At 45.4% G+C, this 24319-nt stretch overlaps 2 protein-coding genes across 5 annotated transcripts in view; one reads left to right on the top strand and one right to left on the bottom strand.

Annotated features, from left to right (window-relative positions):
• Nucleotides 1–4665, top strand: part of VWA8 (von Willebrand factor A domain containing 8) — a 92004-nt gene extending 87339 nt beyond the window's left edge. For 3 of the 4 annotated variants that reach the window (XM_053397243.1, XM_053397240.1, XM_053397244.1), the window contains 3 exons: nt 86–184; nt 1619–1857; nt 3399–4665. In XM_053397243.1, the coding sequence (XP_053253218.1) occupies nt 86–184; nt 1619–1857; nt 3399–3507 (447 nt within the window). In that variant the 3' untranslated portion in view covers nt 3508–4665. The remainder of the gene's footprint in view (nt 1–85; nt 185–1618; nt 1858–3398) is intronic. The other variant, XM_053397241.1, reaches the window with a different exon arrangement.
• A 2549-nt stretch (nt 4666–7214) lies between these two features.
• Nucleotides 7215–23171, bottom strand: RGCC (regulator of cell cycle). The gene is made up of 4 exons (XM_053397256.1): nt 22716–23171; nt 9075–9182; nt 8227–8289; nt 7215–7548 (listed from the first exon to the last, which is right to left on the bottom strand). Exons 1-4 carry the CDS (start codon nt 23017–23019, stop codon nt 7541–7543), a joined length of 483 nt encoding a protein of 160 aa, XP_053253231.1. The 5' UTR covers nt 23020–23171; the 3' UTR covers nt 7215–7540.
• Between the last annotated feature and the right edge of the window lie 1148 nt (nt 23172–24319).

The raw sequence follows: 24319 nt of genomic DNA, 5'->3' as shown, positions 1-24319 counted from the left end.
AACTGTGATCGGTGCCTTATGATAAAACATACATTTTATTATGGGGACGATGCTTAAAAATGATGTTTAAATCTTTTCCATGCAGTATGACATCACTGGGCATTCGGGAGATGGTTTTAACATTGCCGTGGTCCAAAATGACAATGTTCCGAAGAACAATAAACAAAGATTGGAAATTTTGAAGGTAAACCTTTACTGGATGAAATTCTTAGACATTTGTGTAGTGCCTGGTATGCCGGAAAGGGAACCAAGCGGGACAGGGAGTGTGAAAGTATAAACATGCTGTAAAAAACCCCCACCTTTGGCACTTAGGAATCTGAATATAAGAACGTAAGGAGAAGCTACTGGATCTGACCACTGGACCATCTAATCAAGAATCCTGTTCTCACAGTGGCTGCCAGTATATTATTTGTTTTTATGGAGTGACTTTCTAGAATGGCCTCCTTTAACATACGGATTTCCTTCCCTGTTCTCACCAGTTGCTACTCTTGTGAGTAGTTATAGTTCTCTTCTATGCATTTGAGCTTTGCAGAGGGTTCACAGACCACCTGGACCTCTCGCATTTAATGGGTTTTCTCCAAAAATTGTGTGCGCATGGAGATAGGCACGAATAATGAATCTCGTCAACTGAAGATAAAAAGTAAAGGTAAAGGTACCCCTGCCCGTACGGGCCAGTCTTGACAGACTCTAGGGTTGTGCGCTCATCTCACTCTATAGGCCGGGAGCCAGCGCTGTCCGCAGACACTTCCGGGTCACGTGGCCAGCGTGACGAAGCTGTTCTGGCGAGGCAGAGCCGCACACGGAAACACCGTTTACCTTCCCGCTAGAAAGCGGTCCCTATTTATCTACTTGCACCCGGGGGTGCTTTCGAACTGCTAGGTTGGCAGGCGCTGGGACCGAATGACGGGAGTGCACCCCGCCGCGGGGATTCGAACCGCCGACCATGCGATCGGCAAGTCCTAGGAGCTGAGGTTTTACCCACAGCGCCACCCGCGTCCCCAACTGAAGATAACACTTCACAAATCCTTTTGTTTCTAAGGAACCACAAGACATTTTATTTTTCTGCAAATTCTCATCTCTTGTTGTTAAGGCGTCATATCCCATATTTTACTATTGAAATAAACGCTAGACACCTGGTTGTTCTGCACGCACTTTGAGCCTTCCAGCAAAGGCCGGTTATGGATGGCGTTCATTTTTTCCTACTCTGCTCTGGAGCGATGCTGTCAGAAATGAAGGCCCGTGCTCTTTAATTCCAAATTGGTTGACATGGTGCATATACTCCACCACACCTTTTCAGCCCACTGGGGGTTTGCTTAAGAAAGCCAGTGCCACAAATCTTATATTATGTTCCCAGTGAGGTAAGTTTTTGGTTCACGGGTCCATTTATTTTCCATATTTGTGTCCCAGGAGTGTCCCATCTCATTTTGCTGCCTGTGGAGAAATGGGAAGGTGCTACCCTTCCATTTTTTTCAATCAAAAAGTTGCTTTATCGTCTGAACTAGAATCTGGACATGAATTCACATGCAATAGGCTTTTCCATTTAGCGGGTGCTGAAATATTTGCTTCCTTGTTTTTCATTTCCGTGCCTCTTTTCGTTGATGTTTTCACCCCCCCTCAGATAATGCATGCCCACGCACAGTTCTGTATGAGTGGCGACCACACTCTGGAGGGCACAGAGCATGCCATTCGGGAGATTGCGAAAGAAGAGGCAGACGAGTACTTCGTCATAGTCTTAAGCGATGCCAACCTTGAGCGATACGGCATCCCCGCAGCACGGTTTGCTCAAGCCTTGACCATCAACCCCAAAGTGAACGCATTTGCCATATTCATAGGTTCCTTAGGAGATCAGGCAGACAGGTAGGTCAATGAGGTCATGGCATGCATACATATGGCATAAGTTTTCTTTGAAAATGTGTTCTGCACAGTTCTCCACAAATCTGCTCAGGTCTGGCATTCTGGCCAGGCTGGTTGCCTAGCATCGCACAAGAGTTTCTTGTGCTGTGAGCGGCAGAGAATGCATGCCAAGCTGAGCTTTGCAGAAAGCAGAAACATCTGCCCATGCCAGAGTTCGGTGTGGCAAATGAGAGATTCCCCCTTTCTTCTGTTGTGTGTTTAACTCAGTATTGGTTGAAGTACAATGCTACCTTACCAAGGGACGCGGGTGGCGCTGTGGGTAAAAGCCTCAGCGCCTAGGGCTTGCCGATCGAAAGGTCGGCAGTTCGAATCCCTGCGGCGGGGTGCGCTCCCGTTGTTCGGTCCCAGCGCCTGCCAACCTAGCAGTTCGAAAGCACCCCCGGGTGCAAGTAGATAAATAGGGACCACTTACTGGCGGGAAGGTAAACGGCGTTTCCGTGTGCTGCGCTGGCTCGCCAGATGCAGTTTGTCACGCTGGCCACGTGACCCGGAAGTGTCTTCGGACAGCGCTGGCCCCTGGCCTCTTGAGTGAGATGGGCGCACAACCCCAGAGTCTGTCAAGACTGGCCCGTACGGGCAGGGGTACCTTTACCTTTACCTTACCAAAGGGCTGCTTGTATTCTGCGCCTCCAAAGACTACCTCTTGCAATTAAGAAATGTAATAATAATAATAATAATAATAATAATAAATCTACTTTAAATCAGTCATTGGTTTTGTGCTCTGGGGAACACAAAACACGTTTCCTCATGGATTTGCTGTATATCCCACATCTTAGGCGACACCCTATCGCAGTCCCATTGGACAGGCCCCATAATATCCGGAGTGTTACTGCTGTACTTTCCTTTGTGCTGCCTGCCACGCATGTGCATAGCACATAGCAAACCCAAATAGAAAGGAGCCTTGCTGCAAGAAGACTTTTGCAGAGGCAAAGCCTTTTCCCTGTTTGCTCCCGCCAAAGTTTCCAAGTCTTTCAGGTTGCAGTTACAGTACAAGAGATTTGGAAGGAATTTTTTACTTTCCTCTTAAGAGCATTTAAACGTTATTTGATGTATTTAGTGTAAAGATAAAGGTAAAGGGACCCCTGACCGTTAGGTCCAGTCGCGGACGACTCTGGGGTTGCGGTGCTCATCTCGCTTTATTGGCCAAGGGAGCCGGCGTTTGTCCGCAGACAGCTTTCCGGGTCATGTGGCCAGCATGACTAAGCCGCTTCTGGCAAACCAGAGCAGCGCACGGAAACGCCGTTTACCTTCCCGCTGGAGTGGTACCTATTTATCTACTTGAACTTTGACATGCTTTTGAACTGCTAGGTTGGCAGGAGCAGGGACCGAGCAATGGGAGCTCACCCCATTGCGGGGATTCGAACCCCCAACCATCTGATCAGCAAGCCCTCCGTGGTTTAGGCCACAGTGCCACCTGCGTCCACGTATTTATTGTAGTGGGACACAATTTGCAATCATGTATTTTTCTCTTTCCTGATCTGCAGGTTGCAAAGGACGCTGCCAGCCGGCCGTTCCTTTATTGCCATGGACACCAAGGACATCCCCCAGATTCTACAGCAGATCTTCACCTCCACCATGCTGTCAAACGCTTAGGAAGGGGCCTGCTTTTAATCTGTAACTGGTCAGTTGTATATGGGAAGCACCTTGGCGGAGTTTAAGAGGGTGATCTAATTCTAGTAACACTGGGCGGAATCTAGCGTTGTACGGGTGGACTTTGTGCTTCCGTAAAGGGACTTCGCCTCCCTCCCCAAGCCCACGCGCCTCAATGTTTTCTGTGGAAGGAGGAGCCTTCAACATGATTAGAGGAGAGAGGATTGGAAGATGTTGCCTTCTACACGTGTAAGTGCTGCTCATGGATGGCACAGAATACAACCCGTAGGCTTTCAATTGGAATAAGTACTATACTTTATATTGGAGTATATATTGTACTTAAATGGGCGTATCTACCTATTACTGCTACATTTGAGTAAAAACCTTAGTGGGTTTTTTTAAAAGAAACCCCACCCACATTAAAAGCTTTCAGTAATTTAAACTTTCCATCTACAGTTTGCTTAGACACTGACTTGCACTGAATATCTGTCTACTGCAGGCATGTCCAAAATCCCTAATCCGGCCTGCTGGTCAGTTTAATCCGGCACTTGTGGCAGTTTATTTCCTGAGTAAAATCCTAAAAAAACCTCAACAACTTTGGTTGGCCCTCATGGCGCTTCACTTCATCAAATCTGGCCCTCTTTGAAAAGTTTGGACACCACTGATCTACTGCAAAAAGCAGGATGTTTTGTCATTTCCCATTGATCCTTTTTGGAGCTGGTAAAACCCATAATAATTTTCTGTCCGTTAATAAGAATGAATGTGGTAATGTGCACATCAGACAGATCTAATAGTCTCCCTTTGCGTTTTCTGCCTCAAGTAGAAAAGCAGCGTAGTGTTAAGGTGTGGAGCCAAATGGGCCGGGATGCTTCACACTGTCTCATAGGCATCTGAAAACTTCTGAGAATTTCAAATGAAAAACCAATTTGTTTAATTCTAGATCGTTAATCTACCCTTGGAATGGCTGCAGTGTGAGCAGTGATTTGTTTGCCCATCAAAGGTACTGCACACATGGGACAAGTAGCGTTTTTAAAGATATATATATATAATTTCAGCTATTTATATATCACTTAATCATGAATGTTTCCAAGTGGTGTACACAGAAATTGCAAAAGCATATTAACGACTAAAATAAAATAAAAAATCATTAAAAACTCCAAAGCTTCATTTAAATGCCTGCTGGACTAGAATGGCCGTCACTGTTTTTCAGAAGCTTAGGATTTTCTGCCCCTCTGTGTAGACATCTAACTGTGATTATAAGCAACAGTGCGTCTGCAAACACTGAAAGAAAATGCATTATATTTGGTTGCAGCTGACTTTCTGAGGCTGCGTTAAGTGAAAATATTTGACCATGCTAAGAACAAAATCAGATTTTCCCAATCTAAATGTTTCTCCTGAAGCTGCTGTTTGTCTCGTAGGAGAAAAACACTGCACAGCACGATGACGACTCTGTCCAATTATGAAGAGACGGCAAAAAGTTCTCAAGAGAGAGAGAGCTCTGCCATCCACAGTGAAGTGGTACTTGAGAGCCATTCCCTGTCCGTTGAATGAGCCAGAAAAATGTGGAGTCGTTCTGAAAGCCAGAGCAGTACAATATCAGAGCAAACTCCTTAGCATCATTTTCCATCGCCCAAGGCAGTCAGATGTTGCTGTACTTGGGCACGACAATGTTCCTGATGATGGAAGGGCAAGAGATAATAGCATAAAACTGGGAAAGGCCATGAGCTTCCTCTAAACGCGAAACTTTAAAAACAAAAACCAACTTAGGGGCAATGCAAGGAATCAAGAGACACAAATGGTAATATTTTATTGCTTTCGTAAGCAGACTGGCGTGAAAGCACCACCATCCACGTATGGCAAGCTCTGAAATTCCGTTTTAGTTTAGCAAGTTGCAAGAGTGAATAATGGTTATGTATTAAGATGCCTCACAATTCATGCATCACTGGGCTCTGGACCACATGTTACTATCAGTTTGTTAAATCTGCTAAATTCAAAGCAGGGGGAAGAGAGGAATGATATTGTGGATTTCATTCCTCCCCAACAAATCCTCACAATGTATTTCAAAACGTAAACGTCTCAATTTCAAAATTCTGGATTAAGAGAGAGAGGCAAGGCAGGTAGTACATCAGAAAACAAAGCGGGTCAGCAGAATATCTTCAGCTAGAAAATGTTTTAAGATTTCAAACACTAACATTCTTTCCCAGGAAAATAATAATGCAATGTGGTTGTTTGCTGAAACAGTCACATACACACACCCCATGTGAGACTGCATGTGTTGTGATACACAAGAGAATGAGCTGAAGAAACAACAAAGAAGTGTGTGAACCAGGCTTTTTAAGAATTGGATGTAAAATGCAAAATACTAATTTCTTACAACCTTTTTCTTATGTGCAACCCAATGACAAAATAGAAAATCTGAGGGGAAGGTTGATTTCTTAAGGAAAATGTATCATTTCTACTTCTGTGCCCTAAGACCCTGAAGGGCTGTACTCTTATTTTTTAAGATTTCTTCATAATTTGGCGTTTGGACTCATTCCTTGTTTCCTAGACTTTGCATTACACTCACAATGTCAGTCAGTTTTCGGATCTCTTCCCAGCTCAGCCACATTGGCAAGCAAACAAATGTTTCTTTAAATAGCCCATCTGCTGCATCCAGAGACGTGTGAACAATAATAACCCGTTTTCCCCATTCTGACATTTAAAAGAATAAATAAGGGTCTCTTTGTATCTAGAGAACACAGTGTGTAGGTCTTTATTTTCTATTCTCACTCTTAACAGAATGCAGTGGGGGGGAACTCGCCCCAGTGTGAACAATTTCCCACAAGTGTTCTTTTTGAAAATATGCTTCAGTGCCTCTCTGGAAGTTAATGTACTACAGCCATAAAGAAATTTGCACTTGGAGAAGGGAGGAATTCAGTTTGGGGAAAGCAGCTGCAAGATTTGATAAAAGGTTTTTGGGGAAAGTCAACTAACCTTTACTGCTGTCTGAGTGATTTATTTAAAGGTGGCTTCTAAAACAGTACAAACCCAGGAGGAGAGTATGATACGAGTCTCCTCAATGCAACCCTCAAATAATCTTCACATTCAAAATAGCCCTGTGGTACAACCCTCCTTCAGAACAGGACGACTGAATTTCCCTCTTCCCAACAAAAATGAATACATCAGGAATATAGTTAGGCTCAGCGTTCTTGCCCTCCAAGTTCATCACGAGTAACCAAATATTGAAAGACTGCGCAACACGCAATGTTGCTTTTACTGAAATGAATGTCTACATTAATTAAAATGAGGTCAGGAAACATGCCGGGAGGGGGAGGTATTCCTTATGAAACCAGACCGAATGCAAGAGATCTGGCTTCACAGACTACCGTACGTACGCCAGCCGAGTGTTCCCATTGTTTTGATGCTCAATAGAAGCTCAGTTGCTACAACTCTGTCGCTCCCATCCATGTCTGTCATATCAGATGAGTACGCCTCTCATCACTGTAAATGGGCACTGAGAAAGAGGCAGAATTGTGCCAGCCAGCCGGCCAGCGTGCTATCTAATGCAAGATGGAATCCTTGCAAGCCAATGGGCACAGGGTGAACTAGAACCACACTGATCTGTGTCACATGATGGTGGCTTCCCAAGTTAACCGCTGTAAGCTTCTCAAATAATGGGATGAAAGTGTCAAATAGGGGACAGCCCCCTTTTTCAAAACCAAAACAAAAAATCCAGTTCGTATTTTATTTGCATACAAAAATATATTTAACCAAAAAAAAAAAAAGCATTTACATTAGCTATATAAAATTACAAACCTTTTCGTCAGCACTTTTAAATTAATGTTAAGCTATATCTTATGAAAAAGTACGGCATCAGCAAATTTGTTATTTGAAGAGAAAGTTACAAGAGTCGTCACGGTTAAAAGTGGAAGAGCAGGTGGCAGGTTGCACGCTTGGGAGATGAGGGTCTCCGTCTGTGTCTTCGTCGTACGGAACAGGATCCGCCCAGACTCAGCCTCAACCTTTTGTAGGCCAGTTTCATGCAAAAACAGTTGTTTCACATACCTATAAGAACATAAGGCAGGGCAGGTATTAAAATGGCCTGCTGTCATGGACTCAAATGTATTTTTGGGGACAGTTTCCTTAAACCTCTATGACACCAAGATAAACCTCGCTAAGGTCACACACCGCTGCTGGGAAGGTTCACAAGTTATACCAACAAGGAGTAATCACTCCAGCCCTTATGGCCAAGCTGAGGATGCAATGAGGACAAGTAGGCGAGGGCCGGCCCATGAGACCAGGTGAGGTGATCGGCCTCAGGTGGCAGAATCCATAGGAGCAGATCCGGTGTGATGCATTCCTCGCTGCTGCCAGTGGCAACAATGGCTGTGGTGCCACTTTTGGGGGGGGTCAGACCTGCCTCCTGCTCAACCTCCCTCCCCCCCAAGGCCGCCTCTATAGTGGCCTCTCAATGAATAGCAGGTACTGGGGGTCTCCTCCCATGCCTAGGAAAGAAATGGCAAGGGCTGCCCTCTGGGGTCTCCTGGGCGATGTAGATCTTCGCTCGCCCCTTCTTCCCTGGCAGACAGACGCCATTTTGTGGTTTGCCTCAGCTGTCTAAAGTAGGTTCCGGTTTTCCCCCCGTATTCATGCCCAGGATCTGAGAGGTGAGGCTGCAGCCATCCTTCCCCAGCCATCTGCAATAAATGAATTTGAGTCTAGTTGCCCATTAGCCTGACTTACTTGCCAAGGTCCTATCAAGATCAGTGATAAAATCTTCTAATTCTTTTGTGTCTCCAAGCTTTCCTGGAAAAACAAGCCCAAGATTGATATGGTGCTTTATGGTCCATGTCTAAATAAATAACAATGAACATTTAAAGACACAAATTCATGAGTTTTCCAGAGTTCTAATGCCACTTGAGAAATTATTCCCAGGCAACCCAAAGTAACTTACAGAAAGAAAACAACTACATCCGTCCATTAAAACCCAGAAAAGAACATAACATTAAAACATCCCACCCACTAATTTGTCCTAATATGCACAAGTCTGTAAGCGGTATCAACATTTTTGCAAAGTAATTTTTCAAAATATAATCAATTTTTGTACGTTATTTTCACTAATGCTATATATGCATTTCTATGCACACTTTACTGCAGTGAATGCAGTTTTATTTCCCATTACTTTATAGATCCTAAAGGTTCTGCCTTGGCATGGAAACAAATTGAGCACTAGCAGAAATGAGGTCCGTAATGCGATCCTGAAGCACAGGCAAACACTATCTTTGTAGGGCAGAAGCAGGCATCCAATGGCCACCATCCCATGGAAAAAAGGGCCTGGAGCCATATGGGAGCTTAGAGGCCAAAGAGGGTGGTTCCTAAGGAGAAATCCCTCTCTAGCCTGCACACTCTGATGTCCAGTCTCTGAGTTCATGGTGATCTTTTCTTCCTCCTCACAGTGGGAGCTTAATCAAGTCAATCCAGGAGTTTGGGGGGTGATGGTGGATTATCTCTACAACACAGGATAAGATACATGGATGCTCAGCATAAACGTTTGCTTATAAACACACCTGTGCTATTCAGAATTGTATTACCTTTGCGAGAAGCTATTGTTGGAGTAGACACAGCTGGAGGAGACAGCGCTGGGGAGTTTAGCTTTCCGTCACTGAAACCGAAACTATTTCTGCAGAGTGAATCTGCACCTGCGACAAAAACATATCAAGCATTTAGAGCAGGAAAATCTGTAGCAGCAGTAGCCCCCTTCCTCAGCCCCCTCCCACTACCAGAGAGAAAACGAATGACTATACCCCTGCCATTCTGCTAGTGCTGCAAAATTTGATTACCCCGTAGACTTAATCAATGAGAGCTGATTAAAATCCCTTCTCCAACACCCCAAATAAATGAGAAAAAAGAAGCAACAGATTCCTGAAAGGTTTCACAGTTAAAACTCTGCGTGCCTTTCCTGGCTCCTGTCCCAAATCTTCAACAGAGGCTCTTACGTGTAAAAAAAAAAGGGGGGGGAGTGAGCTTTATTCACAGCCTGCAACAAACGAAATCAGTGACAGATAAGTCTGAGGCGCAGCTATAGACGACAAGAACGGCATCAGGGTTCCAAGATGGGATAAAAGTCACAAAGATGTCTTAATAATTGTTACATCCCTCCCTCCTGCTAATAATAGTAATATTAATAATAATAATAATAATAATAATAATAATAATAATAATAATAAAATATTTATGCCCCGCCCTTTCCGGTTCAAAAACCGGGCTCAGGGTGGCTAACAACAAATTTAAAACACTTAATTGTAAAAGCAGCATAAAATACAGTACAAAAACATGAATAACAATAAAATTCAATGTTCAAAAATCAATTTAGGGGAAATCCATCTAATAAATATTAGATAATCAGCAAGGCTAGCTGGCTGAATTGGTCCTACTTGGGCCAGCGGGGAGGCCAGGGGAGAATTAGCTGTGGGGTCTCAGAGCGGGTAATCTTCATAAAAGGGGAGGGGGAGGGAAGGGAAGGGAAGTAAAAGATCAGGCTGAATTCAAATTAAAGGCCAGGCGGAATAGCTCTACCTTACAGGCCCAGCAGAAGGAGGTTAAATCCTGAAGGGCCCTGGTCTCATGGGACGGAGCATTCCACCAGGTCGGAGCCATCACTGAAAAGGCCCTGGCCTTAAAGGTAAGATGGTGTGTTCACTGGCAAAACTCCCTATGAGACGGGTGCGTTCGAAAGTGTGCGTCTGTTGCCCATGGCAGAAGCAGTGACAAGTTATTGGTGGCAAGGTGTGTGTGGGGGGGTCAACTCCTCTGGTTCTCATTGCTCCTCCAGCTGTGCAGCCTTGCCTCCCAGCTTGCTAGGAAATATGGCTGCTCTGTGGATGGGGCAGGAGAGAGAGCCAGTAGACCTGCGTCTAAAGGCAAAGGGGCAAAGGAAGCCCCCACCCTCTCAGGCTGCCCCCACATCCTCCTCTCCTTTCTCATCTGATAGCAACTGTCACCTGAGCCAGCTGGAAGGTTGTGCAATCTTCTTCACTGGAGGTTTTTGAACAGAAGTTAAGAGTCCATCTGTCAGGGATTATTTAGCTGTGGTTCTTGCGTTCCAGAGTCTTGGACTTAGAAGGTCCTGGGGGGGAGTCCCTTACAGCTCTCTGATTTCTATGAAATGCAACAGTGAAATTACCTGGAGGAACAATGTTTGAATTCTCAAGCAACGAGAAGCCATGCACTTATTGTGAGATGATAAGCTTCCTCTACGCACCCACAATGTCCCGTCCCGTCCCCTGAGAGATTCTGATCTGCAGCTAGATGGGTTTTCTACCTGAGCAGCTATTTGGAGTGCTTGAAAAGGCAAAATTAGCACGGGGATTGTTCCATCGGCTTATCTGAATGCCAGAACTAACTGCAAGGTTTGAAACGACCACGGTAAATCACAAGACGTTTCAGGACAATGGCAGCAGCTGACAATGGCAGCGTGGCTTCGAAGGCATTCTCAAGATTTAATGCTGTTTGACTTTTGTGCTTCAGTCTTAATGCTCCTTCTGTCCCTACCAGCTGCTCTCTGCCTCTTTGGCTGTGGTTCATGCGCAGCAGCTCATAAAAGCTTTCTCCTGCTGTCGGCTAGCTTGCTTCTTCTAACGGAATGAAATAGGCTAGGTGGGCAAGTGGGTGAAAATATTTAATGTACTCTTGCATGCAGCAGGCTTCCCACTGAACCCAACACAACTAGCTACAGTATGTGTGTTTATTTACACTTCTGTTCGTCCTTCGTGGAGTTCGGAGACGTTGGCATAAAGCCCCTGTTCACTAACTAGGCTGAGACCTTCCCCCAAACCTCTCCAGGCCCCTATGTAAATGGCTATTATGGGCTCCATGCCCACAGAAGTATAGCTCTAGAAATAGGCTGAGGATTTTAAGGGGCTGAAAAGCTCCCCTCCATCAGAGTGTCTATTAAAATAGGAATCTAATTGATCCGTGTGGATTTGTGTGCTTTTGGCCAGACACATGAAAGCATGCGCTGCCCCGGCTGATTAGATCTGATGTAGCTTGGATGTGCTGAAAACAAACTTCTGCCTTCGGGCCATTCGATAGTGTTGTAAACAAAAATTGCCCTTTTTCCTTATGGGGTATCCAAGAACCCATATAGAGTCCTTACATAGGTTCCCTATTGGAAGGAGAAGATAACAGAGGCCAACCAGAGAATATTGAGAAGCAAAGCAGCTAGTAAGCTTGATCTTCATTGATCTGTTGCAACAGGGTGCTCCCCTCACCCGCAGGAGAGAAGGAACCCAGAAAAATGGTGCGCAAGGCCTTATAAAGACTTTTAAAATTGCCACCCTGTAGATCAAGGCCACCCCTAGAAACATCATACATACATCACAGAAGGGGTGTAACCTAAGACCACCCCTCAGATACATCACACCTACATCACAGAAAAGGCAGTCTAAAACAGAAATTTCAATATTGTTTTCTCCTGTTGTTGTCTATCTCCTGTCTGGCAGGTTACTTGATTGATCCTGGGGAGCCTGGCCAGTCTTTTGTAGTGATAAATACTTAGTTCCTGGGCCAGGTCACAGGCTCACACCCTATTCATATCTTAAATGTGCCCTTAAGACAGGATTTGTGAGGAAAGAGACAATGGGGAGGTTTCCCACTTTGACCTTGCAGAGAAAACATTTGCTCAGTTTAGGAATCAAAATGGTTCCAGGTTGGTCTTCCTGTGCTGATCTATGTACGTGCTTGGTTGGTACGCTTATGAACATTACCATATATCTAAGACCTCAAAATTCCTATCACAATAGGGAGCAAGATCTTCGTGGCCTGATGGCACGGCAGAGAAAACAAAAGGTTCAGATAACTGGCAAATATTTAACCAACTCCGTGTTGTCAGCTCCACTCGGTTTTTAATCACCCCTTCCACATTCTGAGCTCTCATAATAGCAACACTCCTGAAATCATGCTATTTATTAGGTGAAAATATAGAGGGTTTTTATCAAAGTTTCTTGTTTCTATGGCTATATGGGCGCTAGACTACAAAAGCTAGTAGAGAATGAAAGATGAAACTGGGTATTTTAAAAATGAAACGCACACAGACAGACAGGCAGGCAGGCAACATTTTGAAAGGTGGCAAGATGGACCATGCTGTAACCTGGAAGTCTGCTCCTCAGGGTAGCATTTTATTTTTAATAATAATAAAAATTAAGTAAATGAACTCCAGCAGAACCTGAAGGATACCCCACAACTCTAAACAGTGGAATCTGCCTTGGAGAGGCAACTTTAAGCATTTTAAAACTATCCAATCTGCAGAAATCAATATGTTGATGACAAGAAGCTCTAATTCCCCATTACAGTTGCTTTCATAGCTTCTGTCCGCATATATAGTAGGGATAACTGAGGAGAAATGTGAGGCTGCTGAACATAATTTTCTTTTCCCAATACAAAATGGTTTTCTGTCAAGGTAAATCTACAAGCTGAGGATGATATTCCAGTGGAAACAGTAAGAAGCGCATTGGGGGGAAATGACCCTCCATTCCCCCCCATGTCCTGATCTTTTAATGTATATGGATTTTTTGTATTGCTGTAGATGACAATTTACAAAACGGTTACGCCTCTAAATCCACGTGTAGTAATATCTCATGCTCCAACATAATCAATTTTTTATCAATCTTTCTCTGAATAAAGCTGAGTGGCCTCGGCTGAAAAGCACTATAATCTCCATCTGCCCCTTTCTGATTTTCCGCTGGCCAATTCAGGTTACTTTTTCTGAAATGCAAAAACAGGTATAATTTGGGGCCATTGTTTCAAACTACCTGTTTGGAGAGGGGTGGGGAAAACTTGAAACAAAAAGAGTAAGTTCTGAAGTATCATAATATGTGCCGCCACAACTCTTCCTAAAGCTGTTAATTTTTTCCATCTACTCATGCCCTTTAAAAAAAATCACTAAAAGAACAATTTAAAGCATGTAATTTATTCAAGTTTCAGGGTATCCAGATTCTAAGGTATTGGAAAGCCTTATGACATTGTGGAATATTTATCCATTCTTTTAGGCACATTTAATCATTGGGGGTATACTGAAATATGTTATTTAAGATGTATCCAAAAAGCCACCCTTTCAAATCCGCTAGGTTTTTCGACAATGCTCGTAAGATATCCTGCATCATTTGAGTCATGCGTATCATATCATCTGCATAGAGGTTCAGGATATGCTATTCTCCCTTCCTCCTGTAACCCCTTCCATTTCTATCATTATACGTGGCTATTTCCAGAGTCTCCAGGAAAAGGGCAAAAAGCTGTGAGCATAAGGGAAATCTCTGATGTCTACTGGGACCCACATCTAACTTATTGGTATGAACTACTGCAAAATTGGCACTATGCGATGCTTTGATTGAGACTACAAAATTATTTCCTAATTAGAATTTTTCAACTACCTAAAGCAGAAATTGTTTTTTTAAAAAAATGACTACTGCAATGCACTTCATATGGGGGTTCCCTTGAAGATGAAGTTGTAACTGTCATCAGCTGAAGGGAGCACGCCTCTACACACCAGCCCTCTGATGTTTCAAGTACCATGTCATACCGAACAGTTAGCTTTTGGGCTGTACTGTCTCTCTCTTCAACCCTCTTGGATCCTAGCAAGGGGATTCGATTCCTGGGAATGTATCGTTTAATATTTAGCATCACCCCAGATAGAATGTGGGCACCAAGTGTCCCAACCATGTCCTTCACCTGCGTCTGACTCCTGATGCCAGTCGCACTAACTTTGGTGGATCAGACTATGAAAAATTCTAAGGAAAGTATCGTCAAGCCCAGTTCTTTGAATGTGGATTCAAGTTCCTAAGCAGATTCAGCCTGCTTTGGCTGAAGCAAAACTTACTTAATGAAGGGTTTGGAGTACAGAAAGATGGATGCTTACCTTGGCAGGCAAAATAATTCATGGTTAGCTCCGGTTATTTCTATTCCAGACTCCAGCGAAACCTCAAGAGATCTACTTACATGCAGGACTGCCTGCCTCTTAAGCAACAGTTAGTTATTACACTAGTTGAAAGGGCAGTGGAAGAACACTCAGAGTTTCCTTTTAGAGCAAAAAGGGAAGAAATCACCATACAATTATTTTTAAACAACACATTTATTCTGGAACAGCTGTACTCAACTTTTTTTCTGACTAGGGTCCCACCTTTAGTCCAGACATGCACTGTGGGACCTGATTTTTAACTTTATACCATATAATCTACACAGTGATAGCAGTGCAGCTGAAACCCACTTTAGGTCAGATCATGCCTCACTAATGGGTGGAAAACCAGTGTCCTAGAAGACAACCCATAATCCTTAGTGTTATAGCAGCAAGTCAGCCTGCATCTTTGACTTAAACGTATTCTTGCACGCCAGTCCAACCCCCGAGCAGTGCCAGATTCCATGGGATTGTATTTCCTTTGAGAATGAGGCACTGTGGAGTCTTAATGATATATGGTTTATTTACACGTACAGTGGTATCTCAGGTTTAGTAATGACTGTGGAGTCTTAACGATACAGTGGTACCTCGGGTTAAGTACTTAATTCGTTCTGGAGGTCTGTTCTTAACCTGAAACTGTTCTTAACCTGAAGCACCACTTTAGCTAATGGGGCCTCCTGCTGCTGCCACGTTGCCGGAGCATGATTTCTGTTCTCATCCTGAAGCAAAGTTCTTAACCCGAGGTACTATTTCTGGGTTAGCGGAGTCTGTAACCTGAAGCGTATGTAACCCGAGGTACCATTGTATATGGTTTTGTTGTTGTTTAGTCGTTTAGTCGTGTCCGACTCTTCGTGACCCCATGGACCAGAGCACGCCAGGCACCTCTGTCCTCCATTGCCTCCCGCAGTTTTGTCAAACTCATGCTGGTAACCTCGAAAACACTATCCAACCATCTCGTCCTCTGTCGCCCCCTTCTCCTTGTGCCCTCCATCTTTCCCAGCATCAGTGTCTTCTCCAGGGAGTCTTCTCTTCTCATGAGGTGGCCAAAGTACTGGAGCCTCAGCTTCACGATCTGTCCTTCCAGTGAGCACTCAGGGCTGATTTCCTTAAGAATGGATGCGTTTGATCTTCTTGCAGTCCATGGGACTCTCAAGAGTCTTCTCCAGCACCATAATTCAAAAGCATCAATTCTTCGGCGATCAGCCTTCTTTATGGTCCAGCTCTCACTCCCAGACATCACTACTGGGAAAACCATGGCTTTAACTATACGGACCTTTGTTGTCAAGGTGACGTCTCTACTTCTCAAGATGCTATCTAGGCCTGTCATTGCCCTTCTCCCAAGAAGCAGGTGTCTTTTAATTTCGTGCCTGCTATCACCATCTGTAGTGATCATGGAGCCCAAGAAAGTAAAATCTCTCACTGCCTCCATTTCTTCCCCTTCTATTTGCCAGACAATCTGTGCCGTCAGTGGAGGGTTTCATACCACAAAAGGGCCTTCTTCCTCTCATAGTCTTGGATTCAAACAGAAATCCTTTGATGCCCAGGAGAGAGGTAAAAGGTAAAGGACCCCTGGACGGTTAAGTCCAGTCAAAGGTGACCATGGGGTTGCAGCACTCATCTCACTTTCAGGCCAAGGAAACTGGTGTTTGTCCACAAGCTTTCCAGGTCATGTGGCCAGCATGACTAAACCGCTTCTGGAGCAACAGGACACTGACAGAAGCCAGAGTTCACGGAAATGCCTTTTACCTTCCCGCCGGAGAGGTACCTATTTATCTTCTTGCACTTTGACGTGCTTTCGAACTGCTAGGTTGGCAGAAGCAATGGGAGCTCACCCCGTCGCAGGGATTCGAACCGCCGACCTTCTGATCGGCAAGCCCTAGCCTCTGTGGTTTAACCCACAGTGCCACCTGCTACACAGTTGTAGAAACTAGGTCAGGATATGCACCCTGGCTTTTAAAGTGGTACACATCCTGTGAAACAATAATGAACCCTAACGTTTAAACAAACTATTCAACAGGTGCGCACTGGGGCCACGGCCCCCCTGGGACTCCCCATGCTACACCTCTGGGGGGTTTTTTTTGTATGCATCACAACCAGCATCTCTCTATGCAAACAAAAACAAAACTTATTCAAAATGGTCTAACTTGGAATAGAAGACCCCAGTGCTTTTGCCAGAGACATGCTTTGCAGGTTTGTTGCAGCAAAACACCAAGACCTTGTCATCATCAATAGGTGGGCAAGGTTGACTTACCCTTCTATTATTCAGAGATGGAAGTCTACAGATGCAGTTCTAAGCTGTGTCGAGTTGGATTTAGTCCTATAGCTTTGTGCCACAAAAGCACAATCCATCTTTGGTGGAGTTCCACTGACTGAATTCAGCATGAAAGCATGGAGAGACCAAACTTGGCTGTTGGGCCAAGAATAAATTATCTCTAACATCCAATCAAGTGGTAGTCATCCAAACCTGAGACAGAAGAGTCAGCAGAACTAGCTAAATCCTCAGAGCATTTTACAATCCAGCACAATATCAAAGTTTCCAGGAGGATACAAGCCACAAAATCCATGCCTTCACAAGGTTATGCTCCAGTTCTGACAACGCCCCACTGAAATCTGTGCCATGAATAGGTAATTATTGGGCTGGGCAAACCTGTGGCCCTCCAGAGGTTGTTGGGCTCCAACTTCAATCCACCCTGACCACCAGCCATGCTGGCTGGGGCTGATCTGAGCTGGAGTTCCAGCAAAATCTGGCCAGATGTTCCCCACCCCTGGCCAAGTGCGGATGCCACCCAAACTCTCTTTGCATCTGCAACTAACTGTCCATGTAGAACAGGGGTTGTCAACCTGGTCCCTACCACCCACTAGTGGGCATTTCAGGATTCTAGGTGGGCGGTAGGGGTTTCTACGGCACAAGCTGAATCCTCCTTCCATTGAGCACTGGGGGGAAATTTTACCATCAAGAAAGATGCATTTGTGGGCAGTAGGTACAAAAAGGTTGACTACCCCTGGTGTAGAATATCAGGCCCCATGTGTGTCCTGAAGAGTGCATGTAGGTAAATAAAAAGGTTGACTACCCCTGGTGTGGGACGCAGGTGGCGCTGTGGGTTAAACCACCGAGCCTAGGACTTTATGATCAGAAGGTCGGTGGTTCGAATCCCCACGACAGGGTGGGCTCCCGTTGCTCGGTCCCTGCTCCTGCCAACCTAGCAGTTCGAAAGCACGTCAAAGTGCAAGTAGATAAATAGGTAGTGCTCCGGCGGGAAGGTAAACGGCGTTTCCGTGCACTGCTCTGGTTTTCCAGAAACAGCTTAGTCATGCTGGCCACATGACTGTAAAGCGAGATGAGCACTGCAACCCCAGAGTCGGGCACAACTGGACCTAATGGTCGGGGTCCCTTTACCTTTACCCCTGGTGTAGAATATCAGGCCCCATGTGTGTCCTGAAGAGTGCATGGGGCCACCGACAAAAGTCCATAGCCAGGACTGCGGGGTTTGAAGGGAGGGGAATCAACTTTTCTGCATGAGTGGAAAGTCTTTCTATGGCTCATTAATGTGTTACTGGAACATCACCTTTCCCCTCCATCTCCAATGTGAACATGCTGCTTTTGGTATATTTACACACAGAGATTCAGACACCCACCAGCCTTGCTGGCACAAACTAGGCGTTTCCAGATGGAGGAGCTCTTAGGCATTAAGCGCCCTGGTTCAGGAGAACCACACAGGGATGGCCAGTTCCGATTTGCTGCACAATCGTGCACAACTTCCTTCTTTTGATGGTACTGCTTATCTACTGTAGGTCTGCTACCCAGCTATTCTTCCAGCAGTGAGGGAAGCTTGTTCGGATGCAAGCAAATACACCTTGATTCCCATCCAGGAAGAGAGACAGAGAAACGAGCAGCTAAGAATTACTACAAACGTGTAGTATTAATTTAACTTACTTAATAAATACCCCTAGATCTCCCATTTATATTTCACAAGAACGTCTTACTAATGTGCACAATAAGCATTTCATCTTTGTATAGAAAATAATATACTGAAATAGAAATGAGACAGAAATACGTACTGGAACATTATTATAAGATTAATGTCTAAAATATTAGATTCCCTACTATTGTTCTGAAATTGCACATCTCAATCAATCAGTACAGAACATATAGAATTAACCTTCTACATGATAGTTGCAGTGACAGTACTGTTTGCCCCCAAATGGAAAACTCTATCATTGCCTCAGAGTAGTGACTGGATAAATAAGTTTTGGGAATTAGTATTGATGTAAAAATTAACTGATTATTTTTGTAGCTAATGGTTCTGAAACCAAGGCGAATACATAACAGTGATGACAAGGGACAGCCTTAGCTTTTGTCTTTAGTCCGTTCAGAATTGGATTTAGGCAAATCTTAGCTCGCAAATCTGTTTAAATCGCATGAACTCATCTTCTATACTTTGCTCCAAAGAAGGTCACAAAAGGAAATGGCCATCTAGAGCATTTATAATAACTAGTCATTACACTTGACTCTTCTGCAAATTCTACATTGAAGAAATAAAGGTTGCTGTGTAAGGAGAGACCACTGCTGGGTCCCAAGGGCCAGAAGGCAATAGGAGCTGCAGTGCTGGTAGCAGAGGTCCTCACATTGGTGCTGCAGTTACACCTAGTACCTCCTGCTCTGGATCCCATCACGATCACACACCGAGTGGGCAGGTCAAAGGCAAAGTGGGGAGGTTAGCTATCAAGACTCTCAGTTATTGATCCACTGTGCAATGCAGATGGTTACACAGACACAGTATAATCACAGCCCTAGTCCCAAAACAGAGAGAGAGAGAGGATCTGTAGAAAGAGCTGGTCGAATGCTTTTCTTGGCTTGTGGTTAAGCTACTAGCTAGCAGAGATCAGAAGAAGCTGATATGAATTTGCAGGAAGCCGGAGGAGAGACTATGTGTAAGGTGGCTTGCTGCTCCATGCAATAAAAGTTGTTTACAGACAAAATACCACCTAGCAACCTTCTTCTTCTTTTTTTAATACTGCGGTTGCTGCAGATTTGTTTTTTTAGAGCATGTCTCCTTGTAGCTTGGCTTCTCCCACAATGACATTTCGCATAAGTGTTACCAAGGAAACGGCGGGGTAATGAATTTGGCACCACAATTTCGCTACAGAGACAAAAAGGGAAATAAACTTGTATTCAAAGAGGGAGAGTCGATGTTTGAACAGTACTGGACTGTGAGCGGCTGTAAATTTAGCAGTGTGTGTCATAGAAGGCCAAGGAGGAGAAGCAGTCAAGTTATGACATCTGGGCATTTCCCTAGAATAAAGGCCCTCTCTATTAATCCTGCTACGCCTTTCGGGTTTCTTTACAAAAGGTCATTGTCGTTTCCTTATACTGCCATTCAAGAATACCAAGGAAGAAATCAAGGCATGTCCATGTAACTAGAAGTCTGCCTCCTTCCAATTTGATGAGGGTTTAAACACACCCAGACCTGACTTGTCTTTTTATATAATTGAAATACTTTATTGTCACTCTTACAACTTGTATACAGTGAGATTACACAAGCACCCCCCACTCAGCTCTCTTAGTCTTAATTCCCCTCGTTTACTGACGCACACCCACCAAACCCGAAAGTCAGTTGCCCTGTTGTTATCTTTTCATTCAGCAGCCTAACAGCCAACGGATAAAAGCTGTTCGTTACCCTGTTGGTGCGACTAATCTTGCTTCTATATCTTCTGCCCAAGGGCAGGAGATCAAGAAAGTGCCAGGCCAGGGTGTGAATCATCCCTGAGAATTTTCCTCACTCTCCTGAGGCAACGTTCTTCTGCTATTTCATCCAGTGGATTCACGGGACAGCCCATAATATCTTGTGCTATATTCACCACCCTCTGTAGGCACTTCCTATCAGTTGATGTCAAACCAGCGTACCACACCGTGGTGCAGTATGAAAGGACACTTTCTATTGTGGACCAGTAGAAGGAGATCATCAAATGTTGATTGACATCGTTCTTCTGCAATACTCTGAGGAGATGGATATACACAACGATGGAGACCCTGTATCCTTCCAGGTGTCAATGGACTACAATTCCCGTGATCCCTGGCCGGACCTGAAGGACCACAAGCTCCCCATCCCTGCCCTAGAGCTAAATCATCTTCTTGAGAACCCAACAACCATTTTTGGTGATCTCCCTCGTTCTACCCCCTCAACAGACTGGTCATGGTGCTTTAGCCCCTATTTCATATGCTTTATTGTGGCAATATTTCAGGCACTATTAAATTTGGATTTTCACTGTTGCTTTGGAATATGATTGTGGTCAAACGACATCGTAGCAAGAAGGATGGTATTAAAAGTTGTCTGAATAGAAGCTGTGAGAGAAGGAGAGGCGGGCTGGCAGGGCAACAGAAGTCTTTTTTCCAAATATAGCCTGTGTGGTTCCAAATATCTTTATACAGCAGCTGCACATTTAATTGTGTTTTCTTTTTTAAGAAACAGAATGTTTGAATTCTCATTTTGTGTGTGCTAAATTATGCCACACTGCAGATTTGGGGAACGATTTCTAGCCAGTGGACTGGATGGCTATTTCCCCAAACCATTAGGCTCCCCACAGTACCTTTTGACAGGTAGGTAAGGTCACCCATCTGTCAGTCACCTGGTGCTACCACAAGAACCAGCCCTCTCAAATATTTTACTGGGGTGTGTGTGAAGGGACCTGGGACCCTAGGAATTGGCACTTATGGAACAAGCTTACAGCTGTGGTTTGAAGCAACTGCAACAAACCCCTTCTCTAGAGATCCCTCCAGATGTTCTGCCGTTCCATTGAAGAACGGGTGGGAGTACCCTGCTTATCTTTTCGGGATAAGAGAACTTCAATACTGTGAGGCACCTCACATGCAACACAGTGCAGATGCTGTTTTTAGGCCTGGGCTATGTATCAACCCATTGTCCAGGACTGGTTTGAGGGCTAGACCATGATGGCACCTTCACCCAGAGGTTTATTGTCAAGCCTTAGTTTCCTTCTCCAGCTGCCTCCTTCCTCCCTGAGCCAGGTGCTGGCAGTGGAGGGAGCCGAGGCGGTTTCACATCAGCGCCACGTGGGGACGGGGCCAAATGACGCTCCTTCCTTTTCAACATCACAATGGATCTCAGTTGGTTTGAGTGTGGTGCTGATAGCACCAACATTGCCCGTTCGATCCCCGAATGGATGATCCTTAGGGTTCCTTGCAACCCTACAATCACTATGATCACATTCTTTAGCTGGTGACACATTGCGATGTTGGAAAGTTGATACAGTCCAGCCCTAGCTGCTTCCATGGCCAATCATGGAGATTTTTAGCACTTTTCTATACAAGTCTACTCCAGTGAATTCTAGGGACTTAGGACTAGATCTCCCAACCACCAGAGTTTTAATGACACAAGATATATCACAATAAATATCGTCAGCAGGAAAAACACAGGCACAAAACAAAGCTGTGCTTTTGTTTCTGTTGGGTGGGGGTGTCTGTGTCAAGAAAAAGTCAGGTAAACAAGCAGACTGCTTTGGGCAGCAAATTGCTGGAAGCAAATGTTTTTGAGCAGTCAATTCTCAAGTGCAGCAGTCAAGTCCTGGCTCTGCTATGAATGGCACTGAGCAAACTGTCAGAAAACGCATCTGTCGTAAAGGTGTTTTTGTTTTGTAAATAAGAAACAATTTTGGGAGCCTATCAGAGCAGAGGTGCAAAAGATAAAGGTCAAGACAGCACCTTTTTCACAAGAACACTGACACTAAGCGGCAGCACACCTGAGGTTCTCAAAGGCATTGGGGGAGGGGAGGCTAAGTGCCAACCCGAAATTAAGTCCATAGATGACCATTCAGAGTGGGCACCTCTTATTTGCCAAGGCAGGAAGAACAGCAGTCAGTTTCACAGGACTGCACATCTATCCGCACATTTTAAGCAAGCAAGCAAGATTCAGCGCACTAGCATTCAATGCCCATGACAAGTGAAGCAGCCCCGTGTGTGTGATCCATAGAGCTGGACTTGCACCGGGAACTTCAGCTGACACTCAGAGCCATTTCTGCACTGGGCAATTGAATCCCCCTCATTCATGCACACGACCGTGTCGACTCCAGCTGCCCCCTGAAGCGCTCGACAAAGCAAGCGCTTTCTGGGGGGCAGACGCGTGTCCGTCGAGCAAAAGGACGGGCAGGAGGTGAGCCCAGGATCCCCCAGAGATCCTTGAGCCCACGACCGGCCGAGGATCCCTTGAAGAGGGGCTGAAATAAAGGGGGAGAGACCCCTCCCGGCAGCAGTAGCAGAACATGGACTCACTCTGGGCGTCGAGGCGGAAGAGGGACTCCGGAGGCTCCTCGCCGGGGAAGCGGCGCTCCTGGGCGCCGGGAGAGAAGGCGTCCAGCACGGCTTCGAACTCCCGCAGCTCCTCCGCCAGGTCCCCGGGAGCCCCGTCGAGAGAGCAGCGAGGGCCCTCCGTCGCCGCCCGGCTCGGCGGCCGCCTGGCCGAGACGCTCCCGTCGGCGGAGAGACAGGGGCGCCTCCGCCCGCCGAGCTCCGCTGCTCCCCGACGCCCCGACGGCTCCAAGGCGCCCCAGGGCTGCTGCTCCTCCGGACGCTGCATGGCCGGAGAGAGAGACGTCGAGCCAGAGGCGCCCAATTCCCCCTCCGACGGAGCCGACCGGGAACCGCCGCCGTCGGGGAACGGGAGGCAGAGGCAGGGGCCGCCCACGGAGCCTTCTTCCCCGCCCCGTCTCTCTCTCTCCGGCGGAGGGAGGCGGGAAGGCTCCCCGGAGCCCCGCCCAGCGACGCCGGCTGCCAACCGCCCGACGGTCTTGGTGCGCGCAGGGCGGAGTACAAATGGGGTTATCCGTGCGTGCGCGCGCGCGTGCAATTGCGGTTATCACCGATTAAACTGCAGGATGCTGTTTTGGTAAGTTTTCATTGGAGTAGCATATGCTCTGTATAGTGCTCGATTTCTCTTTGGTGCATTGCTCCCAATGTCTTCGGAATAAGACATTGCAACTCATTACCAAACTTAAAACCATGGAGAGACCTGGTCTGAACAAAGACATTGGATTCTTATCTCATTATACATGACAAAGCCATTTTTCACCTTCTCACCCCTTGCTTTTTCCTAAACAAAAAATTTTTTTTCTTTCTAGTAGCACCTTAAAGACCAACTAAGTTAGTTCTTGGTATGAGCTTTCGTGTGCATGCACACTTCTTCATGCACACGAAAGCTCATACCAAGAACTAACTTAGTTGGTCTTTAAGGTGCTACTAGAAAGAAAAATTTTTTTTTGTTTTGCTTTTTCCTGTAAGACCTATTGCAGTCGTTAAGAGTCGTCAACAGGCTCATCACAGCCATCTGCCAATCACCCATTCCCACCACCCTTCTGAGTAATACCCCTCCCCACCTTCTCACTATATAGAAGGATCTGGCAACTTCTGTTTCAGTGTATCTGAAGAAGTGTGCATGCACACAAAAGCTCATACCAAGAACTAACTTAGTTGGTCTTTAAGGTGCTACTGGAAGGAAAAAAAATTTTTGTTTTGACTATGGCAGACCAACACGGCTACCTTTCTGTAATTTGGAATAAGAGTGTTTCTGCAAATGCAGAAAGAACATAGCTGTCAACTTACAGATTTGAAAATAAGGGACCAGCAGCCTCGAAAATAAGGGGTCAGCAGCCAAAATAAGGGATTTTGGCTTAGTTTATACAGAAATCCGGCACTGATGGAGCCATGCTGCTTTGGCTGCCACTGACTGTGTTTTGCAGGGGGTTGGACTAGATGATCCTAAGGGTCTACAACGCCGACCAAAGAAGAGGGGCAGACAAAACGGATGAACGACGTCGAGATGGCAAAGCTTACAGGCAGAATTAGAAACCAGGAAGAGGACCTCTTTAATAAAGAATGGG

The sequence above is a fragment of the Podarcis raffonei genome, chromosome 7 (genome assembly GCF_027172205.1).
Source record: "Podarcis raffonei isolate rPodRaf1 chromosome 7, rPodRaf1.pri, whole genome shotgun sequence".
In the NCBI taxonomy this organism is placed as follows: Eukaryota; Metazoa; Chordata; class Lepidosauria; order Squamata; family Lacertidae; genus Podarcis; species Podarcis raffonei.
This window is presented reverse-complemented; position numbering and strand designations above follow the sequence as displayed.

Coding starts and splice junctions, on each gene's coding strand:
- RGCC (XM_053397256.1), bottom strand. CDS start 23,019: ATGCAGCGTCCGGAGGAGCAGCAGCCCTGGGGCGCCTTGGAGCCGTCG. Junction 9,183..22,715: donor CTTCCGCCTCGACGCCCAGA/GTGAGTCCATGT, acceptor TTTTTGTCGCAG/GTGCAGATTCACTCTGCAGA. Junction 8,290..9,074: donor AACAATAGCTTCTCGCAAAG/GTAATACAATTC, acceptor TTGTTTTTCCAG/GAAAGCTTGGAGACACAAAA.